Here is a 17,353-nt window from a genome sequence, read left to right as displayed (position 1 = left end):
TTGTTAATTAAAGTTGTTTGTTTATGCTTTTTGATTAAAGAGACATTTCTATTTAGGTTTGTTTTTTAGATATAAAACATGGAAGTTCAATTGATGACAATCTCATATGGGCCTAAAGAGAGTAACTTTAAAATGTCGGATGGAATGTCCACTGCTCTGGTCAACCAATTCAGAGAAGGAACCAGAATAAAATGATTGTTCATGTAATTAATAAACATGAATTAAATAAAATTGACACAAATAATATACGAAAATGTATTTAAAGACAGATTCAATTTCGTACGTAAACATTGAACATAATTTTTGACTCAAATGTATTAGGTTTGGTTCTATATTTTTGCATTTTCGATGTGTCAAATATTCATATCTCAAAATAAAATTCTGATGACTTCAAAATAATGTTTTTCGGCTGCATATTGTACGCCTTTTAGTCAAGTCAAGCAATAAAAGGTGATGGAAACAGTCAATCGTGGGCCATTACCGTGATATTAAATGCAACTTCAACTATGCTGAAACCAAGGTTGAAGTAATGCAGTAAGTGTGAATGAAAACTTACATACCATGATAGTAGAACTGGAAACTGTTCATGAAGAAGTTTACTACATATAAATGTTTTAGCCTTTCTGCAGCGGGCTGACTGACACCAAGGAATCCACAAGACATCACATACCCCTTCGTCCAACATGCATGTAGGGCCTCCACTATGTCCCTGGAAAAGTATTCCATGATATTTAAACTGTATCCCATGTCATTATTCATATTGTTAAACATGTTACCTTTAAAATAAGTGACTCACTCATGTTTTTGGACAAAAAATTGGTTTTCACAGTAATGCATCTGAAAATTTATCATTATTTCACTCTATGATATAGAAATTGCAGAAAAAAATACAGTTAAAACATAAAAAGTAATACGATTCCCGTGGAATTCAAACACACGCCAGTCAAGTCAAGACAAAATTAAAGAACTGCCGGCTAGTCGACACAGCCAATGGGTCTTTAACAAACGTGGTGGATATGTTGACCGGTTAAGGATACATTGACAACATAATGTGATCATGTCAATCAACCAAACACGCAACACCACAGCCGTTATTAATTTTCAATTGCGTTATAAACACTAAGGAAAATTGTTGTCTTCAAAGACGATATTTGAGCAAATATCAACTTTGGTGAAGGGTTCCAACTTTTGGTGTTTTTGTTTTGTTTTAACCAGCTAACAAAACACTTTGTTTTCATATTTAACCTAGTAGCCTAAAAATGTTTTACCATAAGTGACAAATGTTCTCACTGGTCTCAAATTATTACTGACAAATATTCTGATTAGAATTCCGTAAAATCATACAAACATTGTTGTTTTGACAACACTGAAAACTAATGCTAATTTGTTAAGAAGTTAAAATTAGTATCTAACTAAATGTTATTCGAAATTTATCTGTGCACATGAAATAAACATACAGTCTAATATATGGTATGCAGATTCCAAATTATACTATTTTAAATGTCACTTCGGTTCAAGCCACAAATGGTACTAACCATTCTCTAATCTCTGCTCCCAAACCTTAACTAGTCTCTAGACCCTTGTCCTTGTTGATCACACAACATTCTCCCCCAACCATATTGATATAAACTCGTCCATGATCGAAATACTGCCTCTTTGTGGTTGTCAATTGCTTGGATTCCGTCAATTGTCTCTGTATACAGCTAGAAAGAGTAGAATTTAACTAGTTAAGCAATATGTATAATTTATTGCAACATTAAATGGTTCAAATGTGAAGAATTTAGTTGCGACCAAAGGGAAGTAACAGCCATTGATTTTAAAAATGTTCTTAAAGTTAACTGATATTTTCTGATTTACATGATATTTTTACTGTTGTCATATGTCACTGATAAAACTCCATATTTAATCAAGAAACATGGAACAAATGGGTTTATGATGAATTAAAAATATTTTAAAATCTTTTAGAAAACCTGGGAGGAAAAATGCGCCTGGTGTGGGCTCAAACCCACTAGCACAGCGCTCTAACCAACTGAGCAAACCACGTGACTGGTTCTAGCCCACACACACAACACTCCTCAACAAGGGACTTAAGCACAGATGGTCCCAATATTGGCAAACATAGTATTTCCTCCAAACCAGCATAGATAGAATTATCAATGTGAGCTAGTATGGAGTGGATAATATATAGTTAAAGTTTTTACACAATTAAAGAAATAACTGCAACAAACGTGTCAGTGCCTCAGTTATATTTACCTGTTTAGAAATTGCACATTATCGTTTCTCATCGTTTTAATTTACTGAAAGGGATGAATTAATATCAAAAACAATGGTTCTTATGAGGTAACCGTGTTTAATTTGAAAGAAAAAAGGTGCAGAAAACAAGGTATTTCTACCTTTAGCGACAATTGTTAAATATACAGTTACAATCTTGTTACTTTGTTATTTTTTTTTCCATTAATGCATTATCTAGTAAGTAGTTAAAGGTTTATCACTCAAAATTTTCTGTAAATACTGATTTAAAAAAAATAAAAAATTGCAAGTGTCATTTAAGCAATATTTAACGCGCTCGACTAAGCTGCTTTGACTTAAAAGTGAATACAATAACGATGTAATATATGCCTGTCAAATGCAATAAAGCAATCCAATTAGAAAGTGAACAGTAATTGCGATGTGACAAAACCAGGTTTTTAATGATTGGCAGAAGAGATTCAGTTTCAACTGCTTTCTTCTACTTTTTGTAACAGTGACCTTGATCCTAACGGCCCCAAACACAATCCCATGGAACTCCTCCATAAACTCTTCCTACATATCAAGTTTGGTCACAGTATGTCAATCATAACTGAAACAATAATCTATTTTTAGAAACAGTGACCTTGACCCTAGGGGGCCAAAAGGCAATCCATTAAAGCTCTGCATAAACTTGTCCTATATACCAAGTTTGGTCACATTATGTCAACCTTTATTTGAGTTATTCAGTACTAACCATATTTCTATTTTTAGCAACAGTGACCTTGACCTAGACCGTAACTCTCGGGGCCCAAAAGACAATCTCGGGAAAGGTCTCTATAAAGTCTTCCTATATACAATGTACCAAGTTTAGTCACAATATGTAGACCCTTACTGAAGTTATTCAATACGAACCCTTTTTCTATAAATAGAAATCTTTACCTTGATCCTAGGCGCCTCAAACGCATTCCCATAAAAGGTCTCCATAAACTCTGTATATACCAAGTTTGGTCTCTTTGTCAAATTTAGCTAAAATTATTCAGTAAATTGTTTTCCCTTTATGAAAATGTGGTTAAGAATATAACAAAAGCTGTCACAGAGACAGCGCGCTCAACTATTCCGCCGCTTTTCAGTGTAAGGATTGAAAAGTTTTGGCGAAACATGCATGGATCACTGTTAGATTAGATTTCAATGCAATACATGATGAGCAGAGATATTAACATAAATGTGGTTACATGCAAAATTTTAACCAGATTTTTTTAAGTGTCAGGGCCATTATTTGCAAAACACAGTTATCTTACTTGATTATTCAATTAGGTTGGGTGGTTGAATACCATTGTATAAAGTCTCAATGCAATACATCAAGTAGTTGCTGAGATATTATCCTATGTGTGGTAACATGCAAGACCTTAACCAGAATTTCTAAGTTGCATACTAAAGGGGCAAAAGTTATATAATATGAAAGATAGAGTTATCTTACTTGATTAAATAAGAAGGTTAAATGGTTGGGATCCTGTGTGTAAAGTTTCATGCAATACATGATGTATTTGCTGAAGCATTGAATAAAACAGGGCCATTATTTGAATTTAATGCAAACTAGAGTTATCTTACTTGGTTATTTAAGTAGATTGGATGGTTGAGTACCATTTTATAAAGTCTCAATGCAATTCATCGAGTAGTTGCTGAGATATTAACCTATGTGTGCTTACATGCAAAACCTTAAAACAGAATTTCTGAGTCAAATAAAGGGCAATTATTTGCATTAAATGCAAACTAGATTGATCTAACTTGGTAAATGAAGTAGGTTGGATGGTTGAGTACCATTGTATCAAGTCTCAATGAAATACCTCAATCAATTGCTGAGATATTAACCTATGTGTGCTTGCATGCAAAACCTTAACCACAATTTCTAAGTCAAATAATAAAGGCCTATTATTTGCATTAAATTCAAACTTGAGTTATCTAACTTGTTTAATTATGTAGGTTGGATGGTTCAGTTCCATTGTATCAAGTCTCAATGCAATAACTCAAGTAGTTGCTGAGATATTAACCTACATTTTGTATGTGTGCTTGCACGCAAAACCTTAACCATAATTTCTAAGACAAATAATAAAGGCCTATTATTTGCATTACATGCAAACTAGAGTTATCTAACTTGGTTAATTGAGTAGGTTGAATGGTTGAGTACCATTGTATCAAGTCTCAATGCAATACCTCAAGTAGTTGCCGAGATATTAACCTATGTGTGCTTGCACGCAAAACCTTAAACAGAATTTCTAAGTCAAATAATTAAGGCCTTTTATTTGCATTAAATGCAAACTAGAGTTATCTAACTTTGTTAATTGAGTAGGTTGGATGGTTGAGTACCATTGTATCAAGTCTCAATGCAATACCTCAAGTAGTTGCTGAGATATTTACCTATAGATGTGTGCTTGCATGCAAAACCTTAAATAGAATTTCTAAGTCAAATAATAAAGGCCTATTATTTGCATTAAATGCAAAGAAGAGTTATCTAACTTGGTTAATTAAGTAGGTTGGATGGTTGGGTACCATTGTATAAAGTCTCAATGCAATACCTCAAGTACTTGCTGAGATATTAACCTATGTGTGCTTGCACGCAAAACCTTAACCACAATTTCTAAGTCAAATAATAAAGTCATATTATTTGCATTAAATGCAAACTAGAGTTATCAAACTTGGTTAATTGTGTAGGTTAGATGGTTGAGTACCATTGTATCAAGTCTCAATGCAATACCTCAAGTAGTTGCTGAGATATTAACCTATGCTTGCTTGCATGCAAAACCTTAACCAGAATTTCTAAGTCAAATAATAAAGCCCTTTTATTTGCATTAAATGCAAACTAGAGTTATCTTACTTGGTTAATTGAGTAGGTTGGATGGTTGAGTACCATTGTATCAAGTCTCAATGCAATACCTCAAGTACTTGCTGAGATATTTACCTATGTGTGCTTGCACGCAAAACGTTAAACAGAATAAGTCAAATAATAAAGGCCTATTATTTGCATTAAATGCAAAGAAGAGTTATCAAACTTGGTTACTTAAGTAGGTTGGATGGTTGGGTACCATTGTATAAAGTCTCAATGCAATACCTCAAGTACTTGCTGAGATATTAACCTATGTGTGCTTGCACGCAAAACCTTAACCAAAATTTCTAAGTCAAATAATAAAGGCCTATTATTTGCATTAAATGCAAACTAGAGTTATCTAACTTAGTTAATTAAGTAGGTTGGATGGTTGAGTACCATTGTATCAAGTCTCAATGCAATACCTCAAGTAGTTGCTGAGATATTAACCTATGCTTGCTTGCACGCAAAACCTTAACCACAATTTCTAAGTCAAATAATAAAGTCATATTATTTGCATTAAATGCAAACTAGAGTTATCTAACTTGGTTAATTGTGTAGGTTGGATGGTTGAGTACCATTGTATCAAGTCTCAATGCAATACCTCAAGTAGTTGCTGAGATATTAACCTATGCTTGCTTGCATGCAAAACCTTAACCAGAATTTCTAAGTCAAATAATAAAGCCCTTTTATTTGCATTAAATGCAAACTAGAGTTATCTTACTTGGTTAATTGAGTAGGTTGGATGGTTGAGTACCATTGTATCAAGTCTCAATGCAATACCTCAAGTACTTAGAAGTTGCTGAGATATTTACCTATGTGTGCTTGCATGCAAAACCTTAAACAGAATTTCTAAGTCAAATAATAAAGGCCTATTATTGGCATTAAATGCAAAGAAGAGTTATCAAACTTTGTTAATTAAGTAGGTTGGATGGTTGGGTACCATTGTATAAAGTCTCAATGCAATACCTCAAGTACTTGCTGAGATATTAACCTATGTGTGCTTGCACGCAAAACCTTAACCAAAATTTCTAAGTCAAATAATAAAGGCCTATTATTTGCATTAAATGCAAACTAGAGTTATCTAACTTAGTAAATTAAGTAGGTTGGATGGTTGAGTACCATTGTAGCAAGTCTCAATGCAATACCACAAGTAGTTGCTGAGATATTAACCTATGTGTGCTTGGACGCAAAACCTTAACCACAATTTCTAAGTCAAATAATAAAGTCATATTATTTGCATTAAATGCAAACTAGAGTTATCTAACTTGGTTAATTGTGTAGGTTGGATGGTTGAGTACCATTGTATCAAGTCTCAATGCAATACCTCAAGTAGTTGCTGAGATATTAACCTATGACGTGTGCTTGCACACAAAACCTTAACCAAAATTTCTAAGTCAAATAATAAAGGCCTATTGGCATTAAATGCAAAGTAGAGTTATCAAACTTGGTTAATTAAGTAGGTTGGATGGTTGGGTACCATTGTATAAAGTCTCAGTATACCTCAAGTACTTGCTGAGATATTAACCTATGAGTGCTTGCACACAAAACCTTAACCAAGGGGTGACACCCACGCTGACGCAGACACCGACGCTTGGCTGAGTAGTATAGCTCTCCTTATTCTTCGAATAGTCGAGCTAAAAATGTGCCTTGCAAAAGAAATTTAAAGAAAAATTAAACAAAAAAAAGGGCAATAATTTGTATTTACGGTTAAAATGGAGTTATGTTCTTTGTTGAAAGATGTGCGTAGTCAATAAAACTGCCAAGTATTAAGTGCATTGAATGAAGGGTATAGAAGTTTTGTTTTATTAAAATCCCAACTTGCCCTAAAACTTTAACCCAAGTTCCATAGTCAATCAGGTGCCATAAGTTGTATAAAGGATAATATGGAGTTATCTAACCTTGTGATGGCCCTGCGATGACCGGACGCTGACGTCGACGCCGACGCGTGTAGTATAGCCCTCCTTATTCTTCGAATAGTGAAGCTAAAAAATTGATGGGGAAATCATTTGAAAACCAGTTTTGAAGAAGAGAAATCCACTCATAACTCACATATTATCAACAATATTATTAATGATGGGGGAACTGTAACTATAGAATGATAACTATCAAAAAATTAACAAATCTTTTTGCCTAACTGGGGGGGGGGGAGCGGGCATGGCCATAGATTTTGTGTCAAAACAACGCACCCTGTCCCTGTGGTATCACTCTGAACCGCTTACCCTCACACACTACACTCTTATCAAAACATAATTTGGATATATCTGCTGTGTAAGTTCAATTTAAAATATAAAATTAAACAAGAAGAAGGGTACTGTATTAGATGAACAAGTTCCAAGTTTCAAAGTGATAGCTTTGATACAATGACACGCAAAACTTAACCAACGCCTCCCCAAGACTACAACAACGGTGATGACAAAGTGACAATAGCTCATTTTTTTTTCAAAACTCCGACGAGCTCAAATGTGGAACACGTGCCAAAAAGGTAATATAAAACGTGTTCGCTGAAGTTCTTTAGCTAAACACGGGCCTATGTGATAAGGGGTAGTCTAAAATAATAGACGTGTTATACAGGATTCTTCCAATCCCTAACGTCGTGAAGGATTTGCCATATCAAAAATCTAAAAAAAATCCGTCAACGTACAATTATTTGGACTATGATAAGGGGCTGATATATCTCGCTTTCTGCCTACATGTACGTACGGTGATGGACTTCCTCAATTATTTATTTCACATTTGCAAGACGTACCCGTGAATGGATTCAATTAAAGATAGTTTTCATTACCTCATGCTTTATCACAGTAGAGTTAGCTGTAGTTTTCCAGGTCAACATTGGAACACGTGCGATCTGTTCCGCGCATACGGGTTGGCAGCACACAACAATTTTCGTTCCACATGCTGCCAAACAGCGATTACTTCCCCTACAATAAATCTCTAATCTGTACACGTAGAAACATTACGCAATTTACAGCGAAAAAGGAAAAACATGATATAACTTCAACGTATCTACATACCGTTGCATTGAACAAGCACTCGCCTAAGCTTTTTTTTTGGCGAAAATTATATATCACGACTCCAGCTTAATTAATATACACTTTTGTTTTATTTCTAGCAACATTTCGACAAATTTGGATTCGAATATCTTGGAAGTGTCGACTTGCTTTGGAGTAATGAACAAGGCTGACTTTTTTGCGAAAACGGTGCTTATGACGACGACGACGACGACACCTAGGCTTTGACAATACGTCGATGTTTGTCTTCGTAAATAGCCATGCTAATACAATAAAACATTAAACTACACCCCTGAAGCCACACCCTTACGCAAAAGGGGTGTAAAAAAACAAACAAGACCGGTTAAATAAACGAATAATCTGGTTTGCAAACGAAAAAAGACAAATAAAATAACTCACCATACTGTAGATTTTCGAAAATGTTCGTAGACAATCAGAGTAGAATTGAAGTTATTTCAGCCATCTCAAAGTGAGTTGTTGTCTACATCAGTCCTGCGTAAAAATGATTGAACTATTTATACGACTCTACTCCCAGCAGAGCTACTAAAAAAGTGTCTTTTTACGGTTGTAAGCGGACCGTGCACGAGAATCTCGAGTAATCGACAACGGAATAGAAATCGGTTTTGCCCTTCACACATGCTACCACGAGAAAAGCATGGACAAATGTGCACATAGCATGACCTGTTGGGGAGTATCTAAAAGGTTGGAAATATTGGTTTTTCGCAACGGATAATGTAAATGCTGTGGGAAAGTCACATTCTTAATCGTCTGCTTACGGCGAACACTATTTTATCAGTTTAAACTCATGTATTATGTTTTGTCCGCTCGCACGTCAGCCACGTCGTTATTGTCTGGACCTTTTCTAAACATCCACTGGCCGCGAATATCCAACTGACCTCATTTACTAGGAAAGAACACGTAGATTGGGTCTGCGGCGGCTTAGGCGAGGGTTTGAGGCTGATTTCGAAAATGGCGGGGGAAAAGTAGATAACATATGTGTTTTGGACCATATGTTTACCTGTTAAGAAGTATTTATTAAATATTTCCTTGAACTAAAGAGGCAGTTTCGTCTCTACCGTATTTTTGTTTTTCTCGGTGTTTTATTTCAAGTTCGTAGGTACCGGAACATAAAAACAATTGAACTTGATGAACAAATGAGCTTGATGTCGACAGTTTTTCGCTCAAAATACACAATATAATTTTACATATTATATTAAAGCATCATTATTGTCCAAGCTGGTTCAAGTAACCACGGTCTGGAGTTCAACGCATTTCAATGCAACATTCACTGCCCAGGAAAATTTATGTTTATGTGGGTTTGTTTAACACTCTGCCTTCTGGTGTTGGGGCTAGTTTTCTCTTTATGACATGTATACTTCTACATGTAGCATAGTTAGCATTTGTAGTAAGAAAGACAATCCCGATCGGAAGAGTCAGCTGGTTTAGCGGGCATTATCTCCCTTTGAATTTTTTGAATCTGGAATTATATGGGATTGCATGAGTTTGAACTGAATAAAGATAATTGCCAAAGATTATTGTTTCGTCCATAACTGCTAAATGATCCCTCGTTCACTCAACCCTCAACCATGATCCTACTATTAAACTCGCACATATATCTATATAGTAATATCTTTGAAAATCTTCTTCGAAAACTCGCACATATATCTATATAATAATGTCTTTGAAAATCTTCTTTGAAAACTTGCACATATATCTATAAAGTGATATCTTTGAAAATCTTCTTCGAAAAAACTGAAAATCCTTTTGATAATTGGTATGTAGTCTCATGTAGTGGCCCTTTACCAAGATTACCAATAACAGGAATAATGCAAATAATTTTATACAGACAAACACAAGTGGTTTTGTGGGTTAGGTTTATGAGTCCTGTTTGCAGTTTTATTATGAGAATATATACATGTAAATTTATAGTAACACATATCTGGGTGTAAGATTACATTATTGGTCCCAGCAAATATTGAAATGATCCAATCTCTGTTGCCCGAACAAAGTATTATCAGCATTTAGGAGGTTAAACCAACATTTTTTACCATGAAGGCTCTTGTACAGATTTTCATTGTTGAAATCATTCCTCGGAGCACATAGCCACTCCTGCCCTCCCGTGATTTGCCCACAATAACAAAGATGTCGTGCTCCTCCAGTGTTGCCACTGCACGCAGTTAAATACGACCGGATCTTCACGAAAAGCTTCGGATTGCGGTGCCGCCGACACCGGATGAACTTTGGCGGGGTATGGTGGTAAATGGGAATGGCCGGAGTTTTACAATAGTACAAATTTGATATATCCTCCGTATTTTTTATTGTAGAGTTGTCTGCATTAGTCCAATACGAGCAATTGTCAGACGCTAAAAATGAAATGGAAAAAGAAAATTGATCTCTATTGTATACCCCAAATACTTTTGTAAATAGTAAACAAGTTGGTTTTATCTGATATGCCTGTCTAATAAACAGAATATTAACATTACATGTATAATCTTTCAGTCAAAACATAATTGAAATATGTTCCTTTGTAAACAAAAAATAGCCTATGCTGGTGGAGAAAAAACATCAACAAATTCAGGTCCCCAACTCGTGACGTGCACTGTAATACCGCGGCACTGTTTCCTTCAGGTTTGCACTGTACGCGGCACTGTTTCCTTCAGGTTGCACTGTATGCGGCACTGTTGCCTTCAGGTTGCACTGTATGCGGCACTGTTTCCTTCAGGTTGCACTGTATGCGGCACTGTTGCCTTCATGGTGCACTGTATGCGGCACTGTTGCCTTCAGGTTGCACTGTATGCGACACTGTTGCCTTCAGGTTGCACTGTACGCGGCACTGTTTCCTTCAGGTTGCACTGTATGCGACACTGTTGCCTTCAGGTTGCACTGTATGCGGCACTGTTGCCTTCAGGTTGCACTGTATGCGGCACTGTTTCCTTCAGGTTGCACTGTACGCGGCACTGTTTCCTTCAGGTTGCACTGTATGCGGCACTGTTTCCTTCAGGTTGCACTGTATGCGGCACTGTTTCCTTCAGGTTGCACTGTATGCGGCACTGTTTCCTTCAGGTTGCACTGCATGCGACACTGTTGCCTTCAGGTTGCACTGTACGCGGCACTGTCTCCTTCAGGTTGCACTGTATGCGGCACTGTTGCCTTCAGGTGCAGGTTGCACTGTACGCGGCACTGTTTCCTTCATGGTGCACTGTATGCGGCACTGTTGCCTTCATGTTGCACAGTACCCAGCACTGTTTCCTTCATGTTGCACTGTACGCGGCACTGTTGCCTTCAGGTGCAGGTTGCACTGTACGCGGCACTGTTTCCTTCAGGTTGCACTGCATGCGACACTGTAGCCTTCAGGTGCAGGTTGCACTGTACGCGGCACTGTTTCCTTCAGGTTGCACTGCATGCGACACTGTTGCCTTCAGGTTGCACTGTATGCGGCACTGTTTCCTTCAGGTTGCACTGTATGCGGCACTGTTTCCTTCAGGTTGCACTGTATGCGGCACTGTTGCCTTCAGGTTGCACTGTATGCGGCACTGTTTCCTTCAGGTTGCACTGTATGCGGCACTGTTTCCTTCAGGTTGCACTGTATGCGGCACTGTTTCCTTCAGGTTGCACTGTATGCGGCACTGTTGCCTTCAGGTTGCACTGTACGCGGCACTGTTTCCTTCAGGTTGCACTGTATGCGGCACTGTTTCCTTCAGGTTGCACTGTATGCGGCACTGTTGCCTTCAGGTTGCACTGTATGCGACACTGTTGCCTTCAGGTTGCACTGTACGCGGCACTGTTTCCTTCATGTTGCACTGTATGCGGCACTGTTGCCTTCAGGTTGCACTGTATGCGGCACTGTTTCCTTCATGGTGCACTGTATGCGGCACTGTTTTCTTCATGGTGCACTGTATGCGGCACTGTTTCCTTCATGTTGCACTGTATGCGGCACTGTTTCACTTATGTTGCACTGTACGCGGCACTGTTTCCTTCAGGTTGTACTGTATTCGGCACTGTTGCCTTCATGTTGCACTGTACGCGGCAGTGTTGCCTTCATGTTGCACTGTACCCGGCACTGCTGCCATCATGTTACACTGTACGCGGCACTGTTTCCTTCAGGTTGCACTATATGCGGCACTGTTTCAAGCACAGTCATTAAATTTCAAGAGTCCATTTTACATGAACTGCCGGTATGCAACTTAACTCGTTTGTATTCATTCATGGCTATCATTGTTCGAATCTTTTATTGTGATGGCTAACAGCGCTACGGTAAAGCATTGCTATTATGATATAATAATGCATTTATTTATAGAATGTTTAAAAATAATAATATAAATATACTTACTTAACATAACCGGAAGGCTAAAAAGTAAGCTAAATTGCTAGAATTTTGCAATGAAGTTATGAACTCATTTTTGAAGAATCGTCATTCCAGAATAGTGCTCTTAAAATATGATATTATTACATGTAGGTTTCCTTTGTACCTCTGCGTAAGTGGTCATGCATGTTTCGAGATCTATTAATTTCTTATTACTTTCTCATTTCTATATGATTTGCTTTATCCCTTCCTTACACTAATCTACTCTTTCTGACATTCTTGTTTTTATCACCTGCCTCCTCTCTGTGTCTCGCTTCCCACCATTTCTTTCTCACCTTCATCACCTCTCTTTCTCCCCTTCCTCCAATCTCTTTCTCGTCTCCTTTCCCTCTCTTCCTCCCCCCTCTTTCTCAACTACCTCACCCTTTCACATCTATCTCCCCTCTCGGCTTTTACACCTTCCCCCATCTCTCACTCTCTCATTTTCTTCCACTCTCGTATCTCTCCCCCTCCCTTCTCATCTTCCTCCCTTAGCATCTTCTTCCTTAGCATCTTCCTCCCTTCTTATCTTCCTCCCTTCTCATCTTCCTCCCTTCGCATCTTCCTCCCTTCGCATCTTCCTCCCTTAGCATCTTCTTCCTTAGCATCTTCCTCCCTTCTCATCTTCCTCCCTTCGCATCTTCCTCCCTTCGCATCTTCCTCCCTTCGCATCTTCCTCCCTTCGCATCTTCCTCCCTTCTCATCTTCCTCCCTTCGCATCTTCCTCCCTTCGCATCTTCCTCCCTTCGCATCTTCCTCCCTTCGCATCTTCCTCCCTTCTCATCTTCCTCCCTTCGCATCTTCCTCCCTTCGCATCTTCCTCCCTTCCCTTTATTCAACCCGTTCTCACACCCCCCCTTCCCCCTATTTTAATATCTCGATACTATTTATACATCTATGCATGCAACAGAAGCGTTTTAATATATATTTTTATAGAAATCATTCCTTACAGTCGCCTAACAATAATCAAGATGCATGAGACCACGCTAGGTATAAATGCTGTCAGTCTTTCGAGATGACAACTGGCACTTGCGGATCCAAGCGGGATGCAAAAGCCCCCCAGGTTTTTGAGGGTGGTACGCAAGTCCCTAAGTTACATCCCCTCTAACGTAAAATCCTGGAGCCGTCCCTGAATGGTTAAATTGATAATGGATGTATAGAGTATGATAACGACTCGAACAACAACAAATATCAAAGCGTGTAAAAGTTTACATGCGTGTAAAAGTTTACATTTGATTCTTAACATGCTTAATAATGATATGAACTTATTTGTTTATTTAACGTAGTAGCGGCAGTAGCAGAAGCAGTGGTAGTAGCAGTAGTAGCAGTAGTAGTAGTAGTAGTAGTAGTAGTAGTAGTAGTAGTAGTAGTAGTAGTAGTAGTAGTAGTAGTAGTAGTAGCAGCAGCAGCAGCAGCAGCAGCAGCAGTAGTAGTAGCAGTAGCAGCAGCAGCAGCAGTAGTAGCCGTAGTAGAAGTAGTTGTAGCAGCAACAGCATTAGGAATAGAAGTAGTAGTAGGAGTAGAATGCAGTTGTAGTATGTAGCAGCAGCAGCAACAGCAGTCGCAGTAGAAGTTGTAGTAAATTTAGTACTAGTTAAAGTAATAAAAGTAGAAGTAGTAAACCGTGCATGTATTCAGGTAAATTAAATTGTTCTGTAGTATATTATGAATCTTTTACAAGCGTCTGTGCTTATTTTTTAAGCATTGATTTAATTAATTACAGATTTTTAAGTAGACAAATAATATGCATAATATGCTCCGCAATACCGCGCTCTATTATTCATGATATCTATTTATAATACCACGGTCTACTATCGATTTTTAAAAGTAGAAGCAAAACAACCAAGATGGCGGACATAGACAGGTCGTGTTTTACTGCTGTGGTATTTTCCATATTTATTTTGTGTCATGGACAAAATGATTTAAATGATTTACTGCCATCTGTTGGACCAGTTGATCATTGTTTGAATAAGGTTGAAAACTGTTACTGTTCTAACCAGGTTATTGACTGTAATGGAGCACATTTACGGGACTTAAGCGAGATATCTCGGTTTATAACATGGGAGACGATCAGAGTAAACATAGTGAACAGCGGACCAATTGACCTTCCTTATACACTTTTCGGCGATGTGAATGCTGACCTAAGTCACCTGAAATATCTCAATTTATCGGGCAATGGGATATCACAGGTGGATAAACTTGCATTAAGTGCATTGCGTAATTTGACGGTAATCGATCTATCGAACAATCCATTCGGCTGTGCCGGGGAAGCCTTCGCTGGAAGTACAAGTCTGCAGCAGCTGTATCTGCGGAACACCAGCAGAGAAGATGTCCCATGTAAGGCTGGAGACATTATACCGCATGAAAATGTTAAAAGACTGGAAGTTCTTGACATCGGCATGAACAATCTATTTGAGACTGATGAAAACTTCACCATTTTTCTTAGAGACAAAGCATTCAACATCAAGATTTTCAATCTCTCCTACAACCTGTTTGAGAACCTAATCCCTGACATCATGTACATGGGAAATGTCCAACACCTAGATCTGTCACATAACAAAATACAAGCACTTGACGACAAAGATGTTGAGAGCTTAGATCATCTCGTAAACCTGAACTATCTGATGTTAGCTGGTAACCCCTGGACCTGTGACTGTGGCTTGGCAGTTTTTGCAGACTGGCTTAACACAACTGACACACCTGTCGATGTGGACCAGATCACTTGTTATGGGTTTACAGGATCCCAAGTCGTTCAGCTCAGCGAGACCTCCCTGTGTGAAGAGCCGCAAGTGGTTGTCTGTTATGGACCGGGTGGGCCTATTCGGGTAGCCAGATCGACGCTGTACATAATTGTCTTGGCTGTGCCTATCTGCATCATCGCCATCATTGTGACGGCTGTGATCTGCTGCAGACACCGCTGTGCACACCGTCAAAAAAGGAAGCCAACGGGGGGACAATCTCACTACATTCCCAACAACCCAAAAGAGCCAGCGTACAACAGAATGGTTTAAAATCGTTCGAGGGTATGAGCAACAGAATGGTGTAAAATTGTTCGAGGGTATGAGCAACAGAATGGTGTAAAATTGTTCGAGGGTATGAGCAACAGAATGGTGTAAAATTGTTCGAGGGTATGAGGGAACGTATTGTACCGAAAATAACTCTCCATTTTCATGATGTACATCCACGTGTATTTAAAATGGCGTAAAAACACATTCGTGACAGCGCTTATCTGTGTGTGTTTTATAATTTGTCAATTACTTGTTTCAACTTGAAACATACTAAAATTTGGACACTTAATTATGTACATATATAGAATTATATTAAACTATGCCTTTTTGCTTCTTATAATTGTGTTAAACTAACATGTGCTGCTTAAAGTGCTTCGGTTCTAAAGAAGAGTTGTTTCATTGTGTTTCTATGTTGTTGTTATTGTTGTTCATGCATCTGTATTGAATTTTAATTACTATATTCCTACTCGTTTAACTCAATATGTCGGTTGTTATTTAATAATTCATCATGTATAAGTAAGCCTGTGATTTTATTGTTTGTATTTTCTTATTTTTAATAAAAGCTCTTAAAATGGCAATCCCAGTTTTAATTTGGAGATGTTCCAAGTATGTATACTTCGCGTTTAATTCTGCAATACAATGTTAAATTAAGTCAGTGTGCAGTGGTTAAGTTTCATATTATATGAATCATTATTTGTAATACTGTATGTTATGCACGAATTAACATTGAGGGAATGTTCAACATACTACGCATACAAGATATACTACCGTGTCAAATATTCGCCCCTTTGGGTAATGTGTGTGCTTTTACCACGAGTTAGATCCCTCTCAACACTTTAGTTTAAACTTTATATATTTTACAACGATTGTGGAGAAAGATATGATAGCTTATACTATATCACTTTTGTTGGCACGATGTTGCGCGAGAGTGTGGTCTTGTGTTGTGGGGGAAACTGGAGTACCCGAAGAAAAACCGCTTGTCCGGCTTGGTGACCACTAACCAAACTCACCTCATCACGTCGTATTTGGTACATTGTCATAGGCATTTCTTGACACATCTTTTAAAAGAAAATGGTTAGAATTAAGAACACTATGTTTAACACAATTATCAAGTGTTGAGGTTTAAATCACACTTGAGAGAATTGTTAACATTAGTATGCGTGATCAGGAAAGCAATGCGGTATGCGCAGATGCATATTGGGATTGTGAATTATTTATCTTTATTACGAACATGAGAGGTATAAAAAATGTAATAGCAATATAATAAACAACCGTATCAATATAAAAATGTATATAATGCAGATTGTTGGGATGCGTAACAATTCTAGAATCTCACTACTTGCTGCGACCCGACCCCACAAGCTGTAAACTGTTACTATTATTTGTCATGTTTCTTTTTTGCAACACAAATTGAACTTGTGTTTCAATTCAAACGCGTTAAAAGTTGTGATCTACATGGTGGCCATCTCTCGAGGCTTGAGGACTTTTATTCAATGGACGCGTGTTTGCTTTTACGTTTCACCGTATTTCATGAACTATGATCGTCCCGTTTTGGGCATGTTCCCCGAATGTCTACAACACCAATACTACACTTAACTTCAATCATTCGCACACAAAGCGTCTAGAAAATATATAGAAAGATGAACAGAACAGAACATATGCGTATTAAGACTTATACATAAGTACATCGTCTAAAGACATGAAATTATCTTATGTTTACTAAGTGTATGTACCAAGATATTAACTTTTTTATACGATTATAAAAAAGCGACCTCCCCCGCGATTCATTGCATCGTGTTCCACTTTATTTCGACATGCATTTGTCACTTTTATCTTTGCCACTACCAACAGCAATGTAAATATTTACGTTTTATTAAATTAGTGGATGACAATCAACATTGTG

At 37.7% G+C, this 17,353-nt stretch overlaps 1 protein-coding gene across 1 annotated transcript; it reads left to right on the top strand.

Annotated features, from left to right (window-relative positions):
* Positions 1-13,457: 13,457 nt before the first annotated feature.
* Positions 13,458-15,453, top strand: LOC128237606 (leucine-rich repeat-containing protein 38-like). The gene is made up of 2 exons (XM_052953195.1): positions 13,458-13,505; positions 14,443-15,453. The coding sequence occupies exons 1-2, from the start codon at positions 13,458-13,460 to the stop codon at positions 15,451-15,453; spliced, it is 1,059 nt and encodes a 352-aa protein (XP_052809155.1).
* Positions 15,454-17,353: the final 1,900 nt, after the last annotated feature.

This window comes from Mya arenaria, chromosome 6 (genome assembly GCF_026914265.1).
Source record: "Mya arenaria isolate MELC-2E11 chromosome 6, ASM2691426v1".
NCBI classification, from domain to species: Eukaryota; Metazoa; Mollusca; class Bivalvia; order Myida; family Myidae; genus Mya; species Mya arenaria.
Note: the sequence above shows the minus strand (reverse complement) of the source record. Positions and strands in the feature narration are given on the sequence as shown.

Coding starts and splice junctions, on each gene's coding strand:
- LOC128237606 (XM_052953195.1), top strand. CDS start 13,458: ATGACAACTGGCACTTGCGGATCCAAGCGGGATGCAAAAGCCCCCCAG. Junction 13,506..14,442: donor GGGATGCAAAAGCCCCCCAG/GTTTTTGAGGGT, acceptor TGTTCTAACCAG/GTTATTGACTGTAATGGAGC.